This window comes from Salvia hispanica, chromosome 4, assembly GCF_023119035.1.
Source record: "Salvia hispanica cultivar TCC Black 2014 chromosome 4, UniMelb_Shisp_WGS_1.0, whole genome shotgun sequence".
In the NCBI taxonomy this organism is placed as follows: domain Eukaryota; kingdom Viridiplantae; phylum Streptophyta; class Magnoliopsida; order Lamiales; family Lamiaceae; genus Salvia; species Salvia hispanica.
In genome coordinates, this window is record NC_062968.1 from 4,703 (window position 1) to 25,233 (window position 20,531).

A 20,531-nucleotide genomic window follows, 5' to 3' on the forward strand; every position below is an offset into this window, starting at 1 on the left:
AAACTTGATTTCATACAGCTAAACCAAACAACAATAGCTAATATAGAGGAGAAAGTACATTAGAAGACTAGAGCAAGATCAGAAGTTGGCAAGTTGCTGTATGCTGAAGGGATAGGCAAAGTTACTGCTCCCATTGAAAGCCTTATGTCCAAACAAGACGTTAACGGATTCTGTCGGGTGGAATGCATCCCAGAATATGTACTTGCTCCTATCCGGGCATGGTGTCTGGAAAGGAAGACAGGTGATCTGCCCACTGTTCTTCCCAATCCCACAGCAACCTTCGTTTAGAACACTAAATCCTGCAATATTAGAATGTATGAAAATGACTTAAACCCCTTTGACTAAATGATGAGAAGTCAGACAAGATGAGATGAGACAGATTTAGAGACCATATGATCCTGCATTGGAGATGAGATCTTGAAACATATTCCCAATGTCGATGTAAGTAAAAACAGATCCTGGTTTTGTAGTAATAAGATTGTTGACCATGGTCTTTGTGTTCAAGTTGAAGGGCTGAACAAGCTGGTTTACTTCATCTGAGCAGACTCCATTACTGCTCTGTGCCAAAATGCTTGGAATGCATCCCATTAGCCCAATCCCTCCTATCACAAATTTCCTAGCTCCAAGATTGTACAGATTCTGCATTCAGCATCACCATCATTAGAAGAAGAATACCATAATATTATTGATTGAATGTGTTTAAATGGTCCCTTTCTTACAGTGAGCTGCTGAGAGTATTGCTGCACCAAGAGATCTGCAAACTGCTGAGGATTGTAGTGATCCTTGGTATCGTAATTAGGCATGAGGTAGTTGTTGAGGTAGTCATTACTACCCATTCCAACAAAGAAGATGGACTTAGCCAGATCCTTGCTCACATCTTGTGCACCACTACTGCTTTTAATCTGTTCAAGACTGCTCTCAAAGTTCTTGATTTGCTGGTTGAATGGAATACGGCTCACCTGTTAAACGAAACAAACAGAGAAACTGACAATAAAGCCACTTTGTAGACACCAAAATAATATTGGAAACCATCAGCCAAATTTTAGGCCTCTTTTTTTGAACCATTAGTCAAACATGTGACAGAGAGAGATTTGCATAAATATATCGACTTACAAAATTCCTGCCTGTATCATCAAGAATGCCAGCAGCAGCAGATGCATAATTGACTCCATATCTAATTTGATCACCAGAAGCTTGAGAGTAAGGAGGGATCAAGGGCAATCCCAGCAACTCAGCTGCATGCATATGAATTATGATATGCCCATATCAGAAATATAAGTATCACCATTTTCCTCATAAAAAAAAAAAAGAAAAGAAAAGAAGCAGTACATACCTATTGTATCAACCATGGTATAGCCATTGGAGAATCTTCCAGTGGGGCCGCCATTGAAATCAATGCCATAAGGAAAATAGTTAGCTTTTGCAAAAGATGGCAAATCATTGTTGTTGCCATTGTCAATCAAGGAGTCACCAAAGATGAACAAGGCTGGAACCATTGCTCTACTAGTTTCACCATCTTGACCCATTGCAATGTTTGCACCAAACACCAAGAAAAACAGACAAACCTCACAAAACCTTGAAGCCTTGCAAGCCATGGTGATGTCTTTCTGCTGCATGATGTGTGTGTGTGTATGTGTGCGTGGGGGGGGGGGTTAAAGAAGGTGGCGGTGGTTAGGGAGGAGTAAATGAGTTCACCTGTATGGTGTCTCAGTGGAGTAATTAGATTCAATAATATCAGATGCATGCTTAGTTTTTTTCACCACTTGTTTTGGTTTTTACCTCTTTAATGGATTCACTCGGTTTATTCGTAATTTTTGCTTTCGTTTTCATTGATTCTACAATGTAAATATCTATTTTATTTTACAACCGTGTAAGTTTTTGCTTGAAAAGGTTAGCACATATTAGATTTAAATAAACTACATGTCTGATAATTGATGCCCTGGAAAGCAAAGACTTCACAAACTAGATTTCATTAATTTGAAATATCTATCAAAAGATTACGATTCAAATGAGTATAATGACATATGCATGCAGAAACGCAAGTGTTAATTACTAGTTGGGAGGTGCAGGCGAGAGAGGAAAGATAGAGAGAGTGATAGGGTGGCTATGGCGGCATCATTTATTCAAGCATTGTCTGGGACAGTTGAGAAGATGGTTACAAAGCATTTATAACACTATAACATAACATGGCAGGGAGTTTGACTTCGGTATAAGAATAATATAACATTGATAAACCTAATAGTGGAATGAGATTTTAATTTTATAGGGAGTACTAATTAACTGGAAGTAGAAGATGAAGATCATGCCATTTTGACAAAACATAATTGTGTAGAATCAAGGGTATGTTTGATAGAAATCTATTGATCAACAAGATTTAGCAAGGCTACGTAGATAGCTAACAAAAAATCATGTCTCATTTACATATTTTTGCAGAATCAAAGTCAAGAATAATCTAGAATTTAGATAGACAAAATTTTGGGAAACATAGGTGTCCAAACAGTATCTTCACTTGAAGCACTTGGCATCCAAGAGTGCTTCGCCTTGAAAAGGCTCAGCATCTTCAATTTTCTGATTGACAAGTTCCTTCTGAGCTGCATAAAAGAGAGTTTTAATCAATCATTATTGCAAGTATCATTCATACGAGTTGAAAGCCGGCTCAATAGGTTGTCTTCATATAATAACTTCAAGATAAAAACTATTTGTATTTGTTTTTGTATGAAATACGTATATCTACGGACTACAAAAGCATTTTATATTATCAGCATTTTTACAGGAAAAAAAAAACAAATTAAAGAAATTGTAGACGCTTTGTACTTTTTGTACAAGTGTGATTTGTGAAGATGGAATTTTTAGAGTTTTCAAGACCAATACTACAAAATAAAAACGACAAATGAAATGGACAAGAAATAAAATAGAGACAAAAAATCTGATATTCGTCGAGGCTGGTTTTAAATTTTAGGCATTTTCATAATCTAAGCCAAATCCTTAAATTTGAATGGAATCAATCTCAACGTGAATTAATCATCACAATCGTATAATATTTATTCAATCTTATAAATCTTGTCCATAAATCGAATAGGATCGTTAAAATTATTTTGGTAAAGAAACGTATGTTTCGAGAATTAATTGGTCAAATGTATTTATTTATGCATTCTGACTACTTTAAAATGCTTCCCTTTTCTGTATAAGATTACATGTTTAAAATGTAGAAAATAATTTAAAACATTCTTCAATATTCTTTTAAATTGCAGGCGATAGTGAACTGCTTTAAAATCTAAATAATAGCACAAGAAAAACTAAGGCAAAGTAGTTAAGAAAAAAACAAAAACTGATGAGTAGAATCAAAAGCTTCAACTTCTTCATCATTTTCTTCGTTTCACTAGCTCGACTGGATTCAGGTATGTCTCTCTCTCATTTTTGGTATATAGAAATTATTTTATTACTACTATTTTGTTTATGAAATTGTCTAAGTAATTTCTGTACATTTCGTTCGCCTTAATTATTCATGTATTGAAATAGAATATTTTGATACAAATTAAGAGATATTAGTACAATGTTTGTATTCATAGGTATGGCAAACAGTTTTTCATCTGATGATACGAGTGATGAAGTGGATGCTGCGGCTAGAAAGCCGAAGATAAGCTCGATCATTGTTGTGAGCCTCATACTGTTTCTTGTCCTCTTAGTTATTCTTTTAAGTGTTTTCCTATACAAGAGGTGGCAGCAAAAGAAAAAAGAGAATCATCATGCTCGTTTAATGAAGTTGTTTGGACCAGACGAAGAACTTGATGAGGAGCTATCTGGGAATAATATTGTCTAGCTCGATTGAATTTTAGTTTAGTTTTGTTGAGTTTAAATGCATGTATTCATTTACGTCGTACAATATGTATTTTTCCGAACATATACATGGTGTAGTTTTGTCAAGGTGGAAATCTATTAGGACCATATTAATTTGTTCATGTACTCATTTGATATAGGTACATAGCAAAATACAATTTGTGCCATATGATTGATTTTCTGAATACATTTTCGAGATATTTATAGTATTATTATAAAATAGACTTGTTCAGATTGTATTCACATATTATTATAAGGTCATGTTAGATCGCTAACTATCTTAAATACTCCTTCTGTCCCACAATAAAAGTCACATTTTGTCATTTTTGTCCATCCCACAATAAGAGTCACATTTCACTTTTATTAAAAATAGATACACATCCCACTAATTCACTTCACTCACATTCCTTTCAATTTTTTTCAACTTTAAAGTATAAATATCAACTATCCTTCTTGATTAGATAACCCTGTAACGGATTTGTTGATAGACAAACTATCATTCAGTTCTAATTTGCACATAAATTAAAAAATTGTTTTGAAATGGTTTTTTTTTAATTGGGAGAATTTAGAAAAGGGAAAAGAGAAAGCGAAGTAGATTAGATATTAAGGTACATATATACTCTCCTCTAACTAAATTGTACTAGTATTATGCTACGGAATTTGGGCGATCTCAATCAAAATTTTATGCAAAGATTGAGGCTTTGAGAAGAAAGGGCAATGGTCACTGCCTTTAATCTTGAAGACTCCTTGAGGTGGATTTTCCCTTACCAGCTTTTCTTGAATGTCGGCCGAGAGTGCGTGATCGTCCAATGTTTGGATATAGAAACGACGGCCGGTTTCGTATTTGTAAGATAATGATAATGCCTCCATCATTGGACCAAGAGGGACCAGTCTCATGGAAACCATAGCTAGCGCTACATCCTACATTGCATTGCATCACACGTCTTAGCTTACCAAGATTCTAACTTTTTTTTATGGGTAAATGAACATAAATTTAAAGGTCACGTCATAGAGGACTCGAACCCAAGACCTTTGGCCTCATGCATTAACCTCAGTACCGCTTGGTCAACTCACACACACTTCCAAGATTCTAAGTTAATACTACTTACATCTTATATCAACATATGAGAGTGAGAGAGAGAGAGAGAGAGAGAAAGACGTGGATCAAAGCAAAGAGAAGAAATAGAGTAATATGCAGTGTCTCAAGTCTTAACTCAACAAGATTCTCTATCTTTATGCAACTTATATGAAAATGTGTGTGACTGTGTGTGAGGGAGAGAGAGAAAATGGATAGGTAGAGCAATATATGAAGACAATAATGATTCTTGGTTATCAAACAAATGTGAAGAGGCTCTCTATATTTCAAACAAAGGTTAAATTGAGTAGCTAATCCGGCATAAATTACATAGTACCTTGGGAGGAGATTGGTTGAAATATAGTCCACGCAGATGCTGCTTATCGAACATGAATGCCGTTGGGGGCTTGTCTGTACCGTTTCCATAAACAAGAGACTTTGAGTCAGGTGAAAACAATTCTCCTGAACCAAGCTGCAAGAAAACCGTTTATTTAGAGCCATCAACAAATCAGAGAATTCTGCATAGCATTCTTGAACTGTAGTTAGTGCAAGAACTCACCTCTTCAGCAAAAGGATCGAAGGGTTTCTGCCCATTAGACACCATTGTAGCACACACATACACGGCCTTGGAGATTTTCTCGGGGAGAATCTCTAATGCATACGAAATGCAAGCACCTCCACTACTATGACCAATCAGTATCACCTGCGTACAGATGCGCCTGTCAAATGCACAAATGGCATATATTTCTTTAGCTCAGGTGTTTCTTTACCTTTTCACCATCAGGTAACTTCTGCAGGTAATCAATCAAAGGTTTTGAGTAGTCTGCCAGAGTGGTGACCGTGTTTGTGTCCGTTTGATCAATGCCAGACCCCATCAGATCCAAGGAAACTGGAAGCAATCCAGATTCCTCTAGTAGAGAAATGCTTTTGTACCAACACCAAGCTCCAAATCCTTCTCCGTGTACTAGAACAAATTTCTTTGTCTTCATGTTATCCAAAGATTCGGGGGATAACTGTACAATGAGTGAAATTGATCTAACATCAAGCAATTCGGCAAGTAATTGAAACGACTGAACATCAATTCTCCCTAGCTCGTAAGATATGATCCTTTGCGGATGGAAGGCATTGCTCTTGGCTTATTGAATGAAACAGTTTGGAGGTTACAACAATATCAATTATGTGCCAATATATTACTAGAGAATTTCCAATTCCAAAATCAATATCTTTTCAAAGAAAGTTTCATCGCTATATCTCTTGCAAGAAATATGCATATCAAGCACCATTAGAATACTTCAAACTCAATGACCTCATAATTCATTACAAAATAGAGCCACCTTTTCATAGTTCCTTGAGGCTAAACTTTCGCAATCCAAATTAAGATTTTTCATAACAGCAAGTGAGCAAACAGATTAAGCGAAACAACCAATATATGTGTGACTACTCATTGCTACATCTTCTCTCCCAACAAACATACATGTATAAGTTACAATTAGAATAATTCGAAGCATGCTAAAAGATTTTAAAACTCCTTAGTAAGAAGAGCCACCTTTTCACTTTCTTGAAAAAGCTCCTTTGTTTCTCCCTTTTTCCACCTCTATAATCACCATAACTAATGAAATGATGATAATGCTCAAACTTTCCTGCCCTTCAAGATCTCAACACAGAGCAGAAAAGGGATTCCCAACCCATCACCCCCAGTCCCCCAACCCGCCAAGATCCTAGTAATTTCTTCTCAATCTCTAAAAAAGGCTAACAGATAGTATAACTAAAGCTACAGAAATTAAACAAAAGAATTAAAAAGGGCATAAAGCAAAAACCAAAAATTTCACCTCTTTGTTGTTGGAGCTAATAGTATTAGAAAGAGGGTCTGATAAATTTGCGGTGGCGCGGCGGCGAGAGCTAGTGGATCCGATGCGGCGGGACAAGGAGCCATTGTCAAATCTCTGAGAGAGCTGATGCTGCTGTATCGCCATAGCTAGAGCTTGTCTATGCAGCATTTCTTCCTCTATTGCACTCTTTCTCTTCGACATCGACCCCCTTTTGCTCCTTGATCCAATCCTCGGGTTCCCATCTTTCTTGGTCATACAGATTAACTTATTCCCCATTCTTGCTCGGAAAAGTTTAATAAAGACGCGATTTTTATCGAAGCCCAGATGCCTTAAAGAGAGAAAGGGGTGGCATTTGAAGCAAAAAACCAAGATGAATGCAGATCAACTGCAAGTGTAAGCAAGCTTTTGATGTCACTCTTTTCCAACCTTTCTTGTTTTCACACCAGTCTCTCTCTTTCCCTGTGAGTTTGGGATTTTGCAGCATCTTTTTTCAGCAGATTAGGTAACTAATTCACTCCACCGCATAAATTGGGAAATTGGTGGTTGGATCCAGAATGAATATTTGATGAAATGAGCATTTAGTCAAAAGAGTTACTATCTTGTTATTGTTTTGTCAGCCTGAATATGATCTACTAGCTAAAAGGAGTAAACTTTGATAATAATTTGACAAAAAATCAAAACAAACATAAAACAAAGTAAACTGCAAGTTCAAGAGTTAAGGTTATAATTGCAAATTCAACTCCGTCTTCATTCTTCTGAAGATTTTTATTTACAGCTTCCGATGTGGAGTATGACTTTGGGGGAAGGAGGTGGTATTTTTTTTATTATATCTTTTATTTTTTCACAGATAACATCCGAAACATCTTACGAATATAAGAAATGTCTAATCTATCATTAAAAAGCAAACAATAAATGCCTTGTGGTGTCATTTCTAGAGCGTGGAGTCTTCTACCAAACCATAAGCAAAATATGACAAATAATCGGCAGTAATCTCTGTGCACATGATGAATGACCACTGAATCAAAAGAACGTACATTTTGCACAATGGCTCAACAACTAATAGAGACATCATAACATCCCAACATCATTGATACTCTCCACCTCTAACTTTCTAAAACTCAAATCCTTTGCCAGCTGTAGACCATATAAGATGCACCAAAGTGTTGCATTTAGATGTGGAATACTTCCCAACATTAACAACAAATTCATATCTCCAAACACCTATAACATCACGAAATAATGCTCCACCAAAAGTCCGTCCTGAACCTCCTTCTTGAGAAACATCCGTGTTGAGATTTAAAGTATCTCTCGACGGTGGCCGCCAACTAACTAAGATAGGCGATCGAGAAATACGTAGAGCTCTATCGTCGACTATCCGAGCCTCCACCACCCATTTGGCAATATTATTAATAGAATACAATATACCAAAATCTGTAAATGACATGATGATTTGGATTTTCTAAACAGAAGTCAAAATTGACATATGCATGGAAATCTTAATAGTGCTTCACAACAATTTCTTCCTCATAAAACTAAGAAACAAAAGGACATATCTTTTTCTTTTGCTCACTCGTAATATTTTTACTAGGGAAGTATGTATTTAAGTGGAGTTGGGTACTAGTTTATGAGTAAAGCAAACTTCTTCAAATTTATATATTCTTATCCTTGAAGAGTAGGCATATAGCATATAAAGAAAAATGCAACACATTCATGCCCTTTTAAGTCAAGACATATCCTTCCCTCCACAAACCATTGCACTTTACAAACTCAATCCGTACTTATATATTAATCCCACAATCTCTTATACAAATCAAGTCATTTTATCCACCAAAAAAACAAACAAAAACATCCTTAAAAAGCCATGACCAAGTTACGGACGTTCCTTTCCTTTCTTGTTTTGCTTCTTGTTCCCCTTTCAATTGTTGGCCAAGATATTTCCGATACACTTGAGATTTTCGCCAAGCTCCATGACATGGACATGGGAGATGAAGAAGGACAAGACGACTCGTTGGAGGTCATAGATCTCCCATCTTGGCATAGTCACCATAGCAACAAAAATCTTATAAATGTGGAGGGATTTGGTGCTGTTGGAGATGGTGCAGCTGACAATACTCAGGTCTTATATATATACAATCAAGTTTTAAGACAAAATATGGCTTCAAGTTCTTGATCGGTCTCATGTTGTTTCTTTCCATATTAGGCCTTCACTGATGCATGGAAACAAGCTTGTTCCACTCCAAAATCAGTTTTCTTGGTCCCTGAAGGGCGTCGCTACTTGGTGAATGCAACAAGATTCAGAGGGCCTTGTGTAGACAAGATTGTGATCCAGGTATAGTCTTTGTCTTGGATCAAAACCCGGTATTGGGAAGGTTCTTCTTTCAATGACTCGTGATTGCAGATCGATGGGACCATCGTTGCACCAGATGATCCAAATAGCTGGGATCCCAATAATCCAAGAACTTGGCTGGTTTTCAACAATCTAACCAAGGTTTATTTCCAAGGGAAAGGTGTCATAGATGGCTCAGGCACTAAATGGTGGGCAGCTTCTTGCAAGAAGAACAAGTCCAATGTAAAAAAAATTCCATCTTGATTCAAACAATCATGTCCTAATCCCAACCAACTTAATCACTTTGATCTGCTAACCAACATTGATTTCTTGTTCTTATTTTTTCTGACTCTATTATCTGTCCTCAGCCTTGCAAGAGTGCACCAACGGTGAGGCTAACTCGCCCACTAAGCTCGCCTACTATGTATGATCATAGAATCGAATAATGACGTGGAATGTCTCAATTTTCAGGCCCTCACAATAGACTCAAGCTCAGCTGTGAGAGTGAAGGGAATCACAGTTCAGAATGGGCAGCAGATGAATTTTGTCATCGGGCGTTCGGACTCTGTTCGTGTCATAGATGTCAAAGTATCTGCCCCAGAGGACAGCCCCAATACAGATGGGATACATATCACTGAATCAACAAATGTAGTTCTTCAAAACTGCAAAATTGGGACAGGTTCTTGGATTTCCTCACTTTTTCAACAAATTTACTTCTCCCATGAATCTTGAATTGTGTGTTTACTTCAAACATGTGTGGATTATAGGAGATGATTGCATATCAATTGTCAATGCTAGCTCCAACATCAAGATGAAGAACATCTTTTGTGGACCTGGCCATGGAATTAGGTAATATACTCTCCAAAATAGTTTAAATCCATTTTTCAATGGACTAGCTTACTAGAAACTGCACTTCACCAGCATTGGAAGCCTTGGCAAGGACAACACCACCGGTATTGTTGAGAGCGTTGTCGTGGACAAGGCCTTCCTCCGAGGCACGACCAATGGCCTCAGAATCAAGACTTGGCAGGTAACTTATAATACTTCCTTTGACAATTGCACATCAGTTTAGTAAGACACTTTTCCCTTGAGCATCAAGTTGGGGAGAAATGGAGAACCATTATCAATCCTTCCTTACTGAAAAGACCTTATAATAATACTTTTTGCTATCCAAAGTGGCTATATATGCACCATTGTTGTTGCAGGGAGGCTCCGGCTATGTGCGTGCAGTGCGCTGCCAAGACGTCAGAATGGAAGACGTTACCAACCCGATCATCATAGACCAATTCTACTGTGACTCGCCAAAGAGTTGCCAAAACCAGGTACACTTTCACCACTAGAACTGTCAATCCATCGGGCTTTTAAGTAACAATGTATTGCCCCGATCTTTTGATACCTCTAACCAACACGTGCACACACACTATACGACCTAACAACCTCATTTCTTGTGTCATCAGACGTCAGCAGTCAACGTAACCCAAATAATGTATCGAAATATAACCGGGACATCAAGAAGCCAAAAGGCCATGAAGTTTGCTTGCAGTGACACAATCCCTTGCACTCACATCATCCTCAACAACATCAACTTGCAGAGGAGCGACGGCACTGTCGAGACCTACTGCAATTCCGCAGCCGGAATTGGGTATGGCTACATAAATCCCTCAGCAGAATGCCTCTCCTCTTCAGATAAGGATGCTAATATAGTTCAACCTAATGCACAACACACAGTTCATACAGAGCTTTGAATCAAATCAAATACATCTTAATTATATTTTATACTATGTAGAACAATATAGTATGAGCAAAGGTTTGGAATGTGCCATGATTCTTGGATTGTATAATGAAAATAGAGTGTGATACATCTTAGAATAGATAGTATGAAGCATATTTTGTAAGATCATCAAAGATTGTATACATGTAATGTTACAATGCATAACATTGTACTCCATTTTCATGACTCTACATTCTGCAATACAAGTGCAAATTCCTCAATTTTTCTACTTAAGAAAAAATCAGTAGGATTTAGAACAATCCACTTGAACCAATTAATATTTCAAGTCGGACAAAATGGAAATAGCCAACTTGAGTCTTGACAATGTTGTCAAATAGCGGCTATGGTGGGGATATGGCGCTATAGCATATCAGTTTTTAATGAAAACGTCATCGCCACAACGATACATGGCATTTTTCTGTGGCGGCCGCCATGCCCGCCACGGTCGTGGCGCCATGGCGCCACCATATCCCGCAATGGCGGTATTTTAAGCCAATTTTGACTATTTTGGTGCTAATTTTGACTTTTTAATGGGGCTTTTTACATTTTATTTGAATTTTGCATAGGCCCAAAACTAAACCAGCCCACCCCAACGATTCTAACCCATTTAATATTTAATTAAAATGAAAAACTAAACCCTAATTCAACCAACGGCTACTCCTTCCACAATCTGCCGCCCAGCCACTCGCCGCCCAGTAGCCCATCACCCTACAGCCCCTCCTATTCACAATCTGCCTCCTAAACCCCACTCATCCCCACTTAGCCACCGCCCAGCCACTTGCCGCCGCCGGCCCCTCCTATTCACAATCTACCTCCTAAACTCCACTCAAAGAAGAGGAAAGAATCTCCTACATCTAGTTCAAGTTGTCTTAGAGTTTCTAAGAAAAAGGAACCTATCATACCTAGAAAAGAGAAAGGGAAAGGGAAAAGGAAAAGGCTTGAGCTTGAGGATGAAGATGAAATGGATGTCGATGATAGTGATGATGATAAACTAGAAGACTATGTTGAGCTTGATGATTGATGTCTATTGAGCTTATCATGGTTTTATGTTTTGTTGAACACTTGAACTAAAGACTTTAATTACTAGACTTTTATATAATTGCCTTCTATTTTATGCTTTATTACATATTTTTAGAGTTTTTAATGTTATATTTTTATTATTTTCTAATTATTTGAATTATATATGAATATATAAATATTATTTTATATATTTAATTAATGACCGCCATATCCCGCCATACCGATACGCCATATCCCTGTGGCATTTTTCGGGCGAACCGCCATGGACCGCCATACTACTTTGACAACATTGAGTCTTGACCACAAAATCTTGGACAAAAAGATATTACGAGTTGGATATTTCTTGATGCATTATTGTTTGTTACTCTCTCCATTCCAAGGAAGATGACCCTTCCTTGATTGCACGGGATTTTGTGCAATTTTATTTTGTGTACTAAGTGGAGAGAATAATGTAAGAGAGAGAGATAAAGTAGCTATTAAAGGTATTTCTATTTTTAATAATGGATTGGTATGCCATGACCATTGAATATTGTGCGTTGTTATTGAGGAATACATTGTAAAGAAAATTATGCTTATGAGACAGATTGTATTTTCACTCGTGGAGATTCTTCTAGAGATAATTAAGACAAAATATGTAGAGATAATTAAGACAAAATAAGGATCACTATTAAACAGCCAACTAAACATCAGCAAACTAACAACTCCACTAGCATTGTTCAGGAAATTCCCTCAAAATGTCAATTCAACACGAAACTCTATCACAATCGAAAATATAACAAAACGACTGAAAATGAGCTGCCTCAGAAATATACAGAAACCCCCAAATTAGATAGAGGGAAAATATCGTTAACACTCACGGAAAATAAGGAGGCCGGAGACGGCGCCGGCGAGCGAGGAGTAAACGAAACGACGGAAGCCTAAATCGAGGAAGGCATCCCATTTCGCAGGTATCTCCGCTTTCCTTTCGTCCGCCATTTCATATTATCGATCAGAAAATCCCCCGTAAGTAATTCTATCTTTCTGTAAAAATGATAAAAGATAGTTAAAGTGGAGAAATGATAAAGTAGGAGAGACAACAATGTAGATAAGACTCTTCTCTAAATTATTCTCTCTCTTAGTTTACTATTTCTCCTCTTTAACTATTTTTTATCATTTTTACAAAAATAAGAGTAGAAAAGTCAAGGGACTGCTAAAGCGGGACGGAGAGAGTATTATGGTTCGGCCCAGAGTCAGCCCATAATAATGGTCTAACTATATCTTTAAAATAAAGCCCAATAAGTTTTACTATATTAATTTCCCTTTTTACTGCAAAATTAATAATTTAAATAGATAAATAGATGCTACAGTGGTCCAATTCCATTAACATATCATTATTATACTACCATCATTAGGCCACCATTTTTCTACACCAAACTGACATTTGACCAAACGCTATGACCTTACTTTAACCTTTTGTTTTCAAAATAATTATTTCATCTATATAATCATGATTATTGCTTAAATAAATGAATAAAGATAGCTATAATGGCATTGTGAAATATTGAAGTCTAATGATTATCTTTAACTAAGTGAGTTGTCCTATCTTTTACTTAGTGTAAGTCTATGACATGTATATATTTTTCAGTTGCAATATTAATCTGCAAATTTAATGAATACCATATAAAAATGGTGTAAAATGCAAAAATGTCAGTTCATTTTATTGTCTTATTCCAAACAATATCACATGTATTTTTCCCGTACCTATTTTTTTTTAGTTCTTATCTTTAAATTTAATGTTTATATTTATTGTACCTAATTTATGTACTCCCTCTGTCTCACTCAAGATGGCCACATTCTTGAATGGCACATGATTTTAGAATAAAGTAGAAAGGAAGAAGGTAGTTGAATATTTTAATGAGAAGAGATGATGTTATTTTCTAAAATTGGAAAATGGTCATCTTGATTGGGACAAACAATAAAGGAAAAGTTGCTACAGAGGGAGTAATTATTTTTAAAAATTTAATGTTACATTTATGAGATCAACTGGTTTTTAAAATACTCTTTGTCTAAACCCTAGTACATTTTTCAATATTGTGATAAATATTACTTCATATGTTTCCGAAAAGTATGAACTATTTTCTTATTAGTCCGTCTCTAAATAGTATAGACTTTCTAATTTTGAAATAGTAGTTAAATTACACATTACCCATACAGATCATTTTATTTACAACTTATATCACTACATTACACTACACTACTAATGATGTGTAGCCCATTCTCCACTAACACTATTCACACTATCATTTATCTCCCTCTTACTTTACCAATTATACATTAAAACCCGAGATGAGTCAAATATCTCTTTTTTTTTCATTTTTCGTCTGCTTGCCATTAAATATTTCATTTCACTTTCATTTTTACTCATTTTACTCATTTTACTCATATATTAGTATAAAATCAATATATAAAAATAGACTATGAATTCCACTAACTTTATCTACCTTTATCTACATATTTTATTTTATAAAATTAAATAATTTTTTAAAGTTGATAGTCAAATATGAGATATTTGTTGTTTTAAATAATGAATATAGAGGGTTTAATGATTGTTAAACGTCTCATCTCCTTCTCTTGCCGGCTTCTGTCAGTATATTCAAACAAGAGTGATGATAGTGCGCTACTTTTGGCTTAGTCCCATCAATTCCAATCCACTAAAAAAAAAAGTGCATAAATCCACAGCTTAATTACCTCAGGTCAAAAAGTGCAAATCGCAGAGAGCCACTCTTTCACCTCACATATCGCCATGGCAGACAGCGAACCTCCACCGCCTCCCGCCGCCCACTACCCGCCGGAGCACTCAGAAAAGCCACCACCATTGGAAGACCCATCAGCTTCGTCGGCGGCGGAAGACAATAAAGGAGAAATCTTGAAAGAAACGGTTACTATAATTCAAAAAGAATCCCCTTTGGAAACTACTCTGTCTCAACCGCTGTCAGCTGCTTTAGCATTGCCCCAAGACTCCTACTCAACGGAAAAGGGGAAAGTCCCAGAATCTCTCGTTTCTTTCAAGGAAGAAAGCAACAAAATTTCGGATCTTTCTCACGATGAGCGGAGAGCCCTCGACGAGTTCAAGCTTCTAGTTCAAGAATCTCTTAAAAGTCGAGTCTTTTTGGAGGGTTTGGTTTCAGACAGCGAGAAATCAAGTGAGGAGGTATCAATATGGGGTGTGCCGTTGCTGAAAGATGAGAGGAGTGATGTTGTTCTGCTTAAATTTCTGCGAGCTCGTGATTTTGATGTGAGGGATGCTTTTGTTATGTTGAGCAACACAATCAAATGGAGAAGGGACTTTAGAGTTGATCAGCTCTTGAAGGAGGATTTGGGGGATGATCTTGAGAAAGTTGTTTATATGCACGGCCATGATAAGGAGGGGCACCCGGTTTGTTACAATGTTTATGGTGAGTTTCAGAATGAAGAACTTTACATGAAGATTTTTGCAGATGAGGAGAAGAGGTGGAGGTTTTTGAGATGGAGGATTCAGTTTCTTGAAGCAAGTATTAGGAAGCTGGATTTTAGTCCTGGTGGGATCAACACTATCTTTCAAGTTAGTGATCTCAAGAACTCACCTGGCCTCGGGAAGAATGAGCTTCGGATTGCTACTAAACAGGCCTTGCAGATTCTTCAAGATAACTATCCTGAGTTTGTAGCAAAGCAGGTAGATTTTGGTTGTTGATTTATATGTTATTAATGCATCTTTTTGGATAATTTGAGATATTGTGTGATATGCATGATTTGTGTAAACTAGTGCTGAAATGTCATTGCTTGAACAAGGATAAATCTTATGGTTATCTCCTTTAAGAAATCTTAGATCATTATGTAAATAGATATAGTGTTGGAGGAGATGTATTGATATCTATGTTTTTATATCATTGTATAGATACTTAGAAAAGTGACTAATTGTGATGGTAGTTTTTCCATGGTTGTAGGTTTTCATCAATGTTCCTTGGTGGTATCTTGCTTTCTACAGAATGATCAGTCCCTTCTTGACTCAGAGGACAAAGAGCAAATTCATATTTGCTGGCCCGACGAGGACTGCTCCTACTCTTTTCAAGTTTGTAAAAAGATTATTCACTATTGAGATAAAACGGTTGTGTTTGATAATGTTTTAATGATGAGGTGCTGCTGAAACAGGTACATTTTACCAGAGCAAGTGCCAACTCAATACGGTGGGCTTAGCGTGGATCTCTGTGAATGCAACCCGGAATTCTCCATGGACGATCCAGTCACTGAGATCACTGTGAAACCGTCAACCAAGCAAATCGTGGAGATTATTGTGCATGAGGTCTGCTTGCTGTTGTGTTCATCATATCAGAGATAACCTGGCATTGTTGAGTTTATGACACAAAGATAATCATATATTGGGATTTATTTGATTTTGCAGAAATGCAGCCTTGTGTGGGAGATTCGTGTGGTGGGATGGGAAGTGAGTTACAGTGCTGAATTTGTACCACAGCGTGGCTACACGGTGCTGATACAGAAGAGCACGAAGATGGCTGCAAACGATGTGCCAGTTGTGCACGACAGTTTCAGTGTTTCTGAGCTTGGCAAGATATTGCTTACCATTGACAACCCAACTTCCAAGAAGAAGCTGCTGCTGTATCGATTCAAAGTTGCTCCCTACGCCCACCAATCTTGAAGAAAGGAGCAAATTCATGCTTGGATTCACTCTTTCTTGATGCATTTTTATCATATTCAAATTGCTTCCCCGTTTTGTTCTTTGATACAATGCTGGAAATTTGGTTTTCATTTTGGCGATTGCGTGCGCGGTTGAGGAGGAGGAGACATAGATTTCATATCACTCCTATAAAAAGGTAAAAAATTCAAATATGGAATGTTTTTTATTTGTTTCATGTTATATGTGAAACATGTATTCTTGACGCTGTTATACATAGATTTGTGCGTCTTTTTTATTGCTGGTTAGGTAGTCATGTCTCTTTATCACCATTTTATGAATTGCAAATTGCAATCAATAAAATTATTGTAATACTACGTAAAATAGACAACTAATCTCAGAGTTTTAATTTGTGCAAATACTGTTTATATGAGTAAATTTATAGATATAGAATTTCGCTAAATAAATTAATGGCCTACATTGTACTTAAAGGAAACAAGTTGTGGACGTCTTGGGCTTTTTGGGCCACTCACACATCCAAGCCCACTGGGTTGTCGACTGATAGCCGACGGAGGCGGTGGGCCGGTGGCACCATAAGAAATGTGTTTGTTCAGTTAACCGGTTTTGATCATTAGAGCATCCGCAATGGCAAATAGGCCAGCCGTAGGCCAGCCATTCTCTCCCCTGCCACGTCAGCAACACCAAAAAAACCACCTGCCACGTCAGATTTAGGCCAGACCATAGGCCAATGCAATAAAAATAATTCAAAATATACTACATTTACGGAATTAAAATTACGATTAAAATACGGAATTAAATTTACGACACATATACGGGAAAATTCATTAATTGCATTTAAAAAAGTTACATAGATAAAAAAAAATTACATGCATAATAAAGAAAAAAAACTATCGCCGTGCAATCCTCCGTGCCCACAACTCTTCAATTATATCCTTTTGGAGTTGAATATGAGCTTCCACTTGGCGCATGTTGGCAAATTCCTTGAGTCGGCCGGCTTCATCGAGAGGTACCCCCGTCGTACACTAGGGGTGGCCGTTCCGTGGCTTGGACCGGCTTCATCGTCACCGACCCAACTAGTCAGTTGTACGCCTTCGTCTTCGACGATCATGTTGTGAAGGATAATGCAGGCGTACATTATCTGGGAAACGCATCCGACATCCCACAAACGCGTTGGACCCTTAATTGCCGCCCATCGAGACCGGAGCACACCAAATGCGCGCTCCACGTCCTTGCGCGCCGACTCCTGTCGTTGCGCAAAGTATGCCTTCTTTTCATCACTTGTTTGTCTGATCGTCTTCACAAAGACCGGCCACCGAGGGTATATACCATCCGCCAAGTAGTAGCCCATATCATGCCGGTTGCCGTTGGCCACAAATGAGACGGCCGGACCGACGCCCTGACACTTCTCGTTGAAGAGGAGACGAGTTCAGGACGTTGAGGTCGTTGTTCGACCCGGCTACCCCAAAATACGCATGCCGATCCACAGCCGGTAATCAGCTACGGCCTCGAGGATTAACGTGGGTTCTTTGACTTGTAGCCGGTCGTGTAGGCCCCCTTCCAGGCAGTCGGATAGTTCTTCCACTCCCAAAGTGCATACAATCTATGCCGCCTAACATCCGGGGAACCCATGCTTCTCCCCGTGCATATCGCATCGAATTCCGACAATCTTCGGGAGTAGGGCTTCGAAGGTACGCCCACCGAAAATGTCTATCACGCCGTCACAGAACTCCTTCAGACATTTCAGGGCCGACGACTCACCGATGTGGAGGTACTCATCCCACATGTCTGCCGCGCCTCCGTAGGCCAACCGCCCGATTGCCGCCGTGCACTTTTGGATAGGGGTGTGGCCGGGTCACCGCCGGCCGTATCGTGCCTGAAGCGGAAACACAGATAGTGACGCTCCAATGCCCCAACGATGCGCATAAACAACTCCCTGCGAATTCTAAAACGCCGCCGGAACATGTTGGCGGGAAACCGCGGGTACTCTGCAAAGTAGTCCTCGTACAGCCGCTGATGTGCAGCCTACGTGATCCCGCGGAATCACTGCTCGGTGGTGGACAACTCGTGGAGGGCAAGGTATCGCCTGCTGGTGGACCCCGCTGTTCCACCATACGCATGTACCGCTCCATCCCGCGGTTCATGTAGGCCTCCATAGCCTCGTTCATCCTCCGTCCGTACTCCTCAGGATCCCCACCACTACCACTACCACTACCGCTACCACCAGCGTCACTCATCGCCGATCCTCTGTGGTAAGTTTACCCGTCTTTAGACTCAGCATAAATGAGAAAATGGACAAAAATAACACGATTTACTCGAATTTCAGGTGCCGTTGGATACCTGGGCTCCAACTTGTTTGTGAGGAGAATTTACAGGAATATCAAATGTGACTAATTCTAGATTATACAGAATTTGTTATTGATAAGTTAAAAGGCGAATGGGAAGAGATAATGGAATGGACAAGCTCTGCAGCATCCTTTTTGTAGTGATGAAATGAATTGATTTGGGATTTTGGACTGTTGATTACTAAACTCCATTTTGGTTTCTCCCATTACATCAAAATCTTTGTAGCTTGTAAAAATCTTGCCTCTAGGCATTTGTGACGTCTCTCTATTTTCATGCTATGTAGACATTTCACTCTGTCAAAATTAGTTATTTAGTGTTTGTAGGGATTTGGATACAAGAATCATTCACCATTATATAATCAAGAAGTTGCAAACTTGACAATTCCCCTCTTTCTTCATTTATTACAAGAACTGTGCAGCAGATTTGGATATAAAACGATTGAACTGCAACAAACTGTACGAAATCAAACTTGAGGCAATGCCCTAAACTCGGCAACATAAATCACCTGATATCTTGCTACGGTTCAAGCTCAATTCAGCTAAGATCGTAACTCGCACAATCACTACACCACCAGCACCACAACCAACACAATTCACAGTAAAACACAGTAATGCAACGTGATAAACACCGAGAGTAAATTAATAACCAGATCTCAAGAACAATGCGAAGAATTGAAATAACAAGGAATGAAAATGATCACGAGAAAGATAAATGCTATAGATCTCGGATCCTTAGCCCAATGCTCAATCACACAACTAACATGTTGAAGGAGAGAGTGGTCCCCCTTTAAATACTTCCCACACATGTTGCTCTCACTCCAATTCCCTCCTCCTCCCTTCACATAACTTTTGTACTCCCTCTTCATGCATCGGTCCGGACGATACACATGGCTTCTTATTTCCATCTGCCATGATCCTTATTATTCTAAATACTCTACGCCACGTTGCATGAGTCATGTATGGTTGTGTGCATGAAACAATACTCCCCTCTTAAAGTTTCTTGTCCTCAAGGAACCAAGGAAACCTTGCTTTAATTTCATCGGAATTCTCCCAAGAAGCTTCCTCCAGTGACCAACCTTCCTATTGAATCAGCCATTGTGTGATCGCTTGATTGTGTCTTTTCACCATCTTACTCTCAAGTATGGCGGCACGTCATCACTGATGTGGGAGACCGAAGGTATATCAGATATCGGCCTTGTAGGAAAAGCATAAGGCCGTAGTAACGAAACATGGAACACATTATGGATGGTGGCCGACGCAGGGAGATTCCACCTATAAGCCACTTTCCCAATCTTATCTAGAATCTGATATGGCCCATAGAATTTTGGTTCGATCTTGTGGTGAGTTCCTCTGTTTGATTTTGTTACTAGAACCACACCTAATCCCCAATTTCATAGTTCATGTCCACTCGATGTTTATTGGCTTGCTTCTGCATCCTATCAGCAGCCTTTTGTAGGTTCTTTTTTAGCAAAAGAATCATATCTTCTTTGTTCCTCAAGGTAATATCGACAGCCTCTACACTTGAATCTCTGGGTAAATAGGGCATGTTAATAGGTAGAGCATACCCATATAAAGCTTCGAACGATGTCATTTTAATACTCGAGTGATAGGTCGTATTGTACCAATATTCAACAAGTCTCAACCATTGATGCCATGAATGGG

The 20,531-nt window shown here is 38.4% G+C and overlaps 4 protein-coding genes across 5 annotated transcripts; 2 read left to right on the forward strand and 2 right to left on the reverse strand.

The window, feature by feature from the left end:
- Nucleotides 1-6: 6 nt before the first annotated feature.
- LOC125224532 (GDSL esterase/lipase At1g71691-like) lies at nt 7-1,615 on the reverse strand. Its single transcript, XM_048127943.1, has 5 exons — nt 1,334-1,615; nt 1,114-1,235; nt 720-959; nt 390-639; nt 7-299 (listed from the first exon to the last, which is right to left on the reverse strand). Exons 1-5 carry the CDS (start codon nt 1,593-1,595, stop codon nt 79-81), a joined length of 1,095 nt encoding a protein of 364 aa, XP_047983900.1. The 5' UTR covers nt 1,596-1,615; the 3' UTR covers nt 7-78.
- A 2,794-nt stretch (nt 1,616-4,409) lies between these two features.
- Nucleotides 4,410-7,388, reverse strand: LOC125219743 (putative methylesterase 12, chloroplastic). Its single transcript, XM_048121788.1, has 5 exons — nt 6,742-7,388; nt 5,683-5,925; nt 5,472-5,615; nt 5,250-5,384; nt 4,410-4,758 (listed from the first exon to the last, which is right to left on the reverse strand). Exons 1-5 carry the CDS (start codon nt 7,015-7,017, stop codon nt 4,489-4,491), a joined length of 1,068 nt encoding a protein of 355 aa, XP_047977745.1. The 5' UTR covers nt 7,018-7,388; the 3' UTR covers nt 4,410-4,488.
- A 1,098-nt stretch (nt 7,389-8,486) lies between these two features.
- On the forward strand, nt 8,487-11,063 carry LOC125223723 (probable polygalacturonase At1g80170). The gene is made up of 9 exons (XM_048126993.1): nt 8,487-8,857; nt 8,942-9,070; nt 9,140-9,310; nt 9,436-9,456; nt 9,539-9,746; nt 9,835-9,916; nt 9,989-10,097; nt 10,273-10,389; nt 10,525-11,063. The coding sequence occupies exons 1-9, from the start codon at nt 8,603-8,605 to the stop codon at nt 10,810-10,812; spliced, it is 1,380 nt and encodes a 459-aa protein (XP_047982950.1). The 5' UTR covers nt 8,487-8,602; the 3' UTR covers nt 10,813-11,063.
- A 1,571-nt stretch (nt 11,064-12,634) lies between these two features.
- On the forward strand, nt 12,635-16,814 carry LOC125185413 (patellin-3-like). 2 transcript variants are annotated; one of them, XM_048081935.1, is made up of 5 exons: nt 12,635-12,805; nt 14,591-15,549; nt 15,821-15,945; nt 16,026-16,176; nt 16,276-16,814. In XM_048081935.1, the coding sequence occupies exons 2-5, from the start codon at nt 14,641-14,643 to the stop codon at nt 16,528-16,530; spliced, it is 1,440 nt and encodes a 479-aa protein (XP_047937892.1). In that variant the 5' UTR covers nt 12,635-12,805; nt 14,591-14,640; the 3' UTR covers nt 16,531-16,814. The 2 variants fall into 2 exon arrangements, with proteins under 2 accessions (XP_047937892.1, XP_047937891.1); XM_048081934.1 differs by lacking the exon at nt 12,635-12,805 and having other exon boundaries at nt 14,486-15,549.
- The last annotated feature ends 3,717 nt before the right edge of the window (nt 16,815-20,531 follow it).

Coding starts and splice junctions, on each gene's coding strand:
- LOC125185413 (XM_048081935.1), top strand. CDS start 14,641: ATGGCAGACAGCGAACCTCCACCGCCTCCCGCCGCCCACTACCCGCCG. Junction 15,550..15,820: donor CTGAGTTTGTAGCAAAGCAG/GTAGATTTTGGT, acceptor CCATGGTTGTAG/GTTTTCATCAATGTTCCTTG. Junction 16,177..16,275: donor TGGAGATTATTGTGCATGAG/GTCTGCTTGCTG, acceptor TTGATTTTGCAG/AAATGCAGCCTTGTGTGGGA.
- LOC125223723 (XM_048126993.1), top strand. CDS start 8,603: ATGACCAAGTTACGGACGTTCCTTTCCTTTCTTGTTTTGCTTCTTGTT. Junction 8,858..8,941: donor GTGCAGCTGACAATACTCAG/GTCTTATATATA, acceptor TTTCCATATTAG/GCCTTCACTGATGCATGGAA. Junction 9,311..9,435: donor GCAAGAAGAACAAGTCCAAT/GTAAAAAAAATT, acceptor ATCTGTCCTCAG/CCTTGCAAGAGTGCACCAAC.
- LOC125224532 (XM_048127943.1), bottom strand. CDS start 1,595: ATGGCTTGCAAGGCTTCAAGGTTTTGTGAGGTTTGTCTGTTTTTCTTG. Junction 1,236..1,333: donor TACCATGGTTGATACAATAG/GTATGTACTGCT, acceptor ATATGCATGCAG/CTGAGTTGCTGGGATTGCCC. Junction 640..719: donor AATACTCTCAGCAGCTCACT/GTAAGAAAGGGA, acceptor TGCTGAATGCAG/AATCTGTACAATCTTGGAGC.
- LOC125219743 (XM_048121788.1), bottom strand. CDS start 7,017: ATGGGGAATAAGTTAATCTGTATGACCAAGAAAGATGGGAACCCGAGG. Junction 5,616..5,682: donor AGTTACCTGATGGTGAAAAG/GTAAAGAAACAC, acceptor ATCTGTACGCAG/GTGATACTGATTGGTCATAG. Junction 5,385..5,471: donor TCGATCCTTTTGCTGAAGAG/GTGAGTTCTTGC, acceptor GTTTTCTTGCAG/CTTGGTTCAGGAGAATTGTT.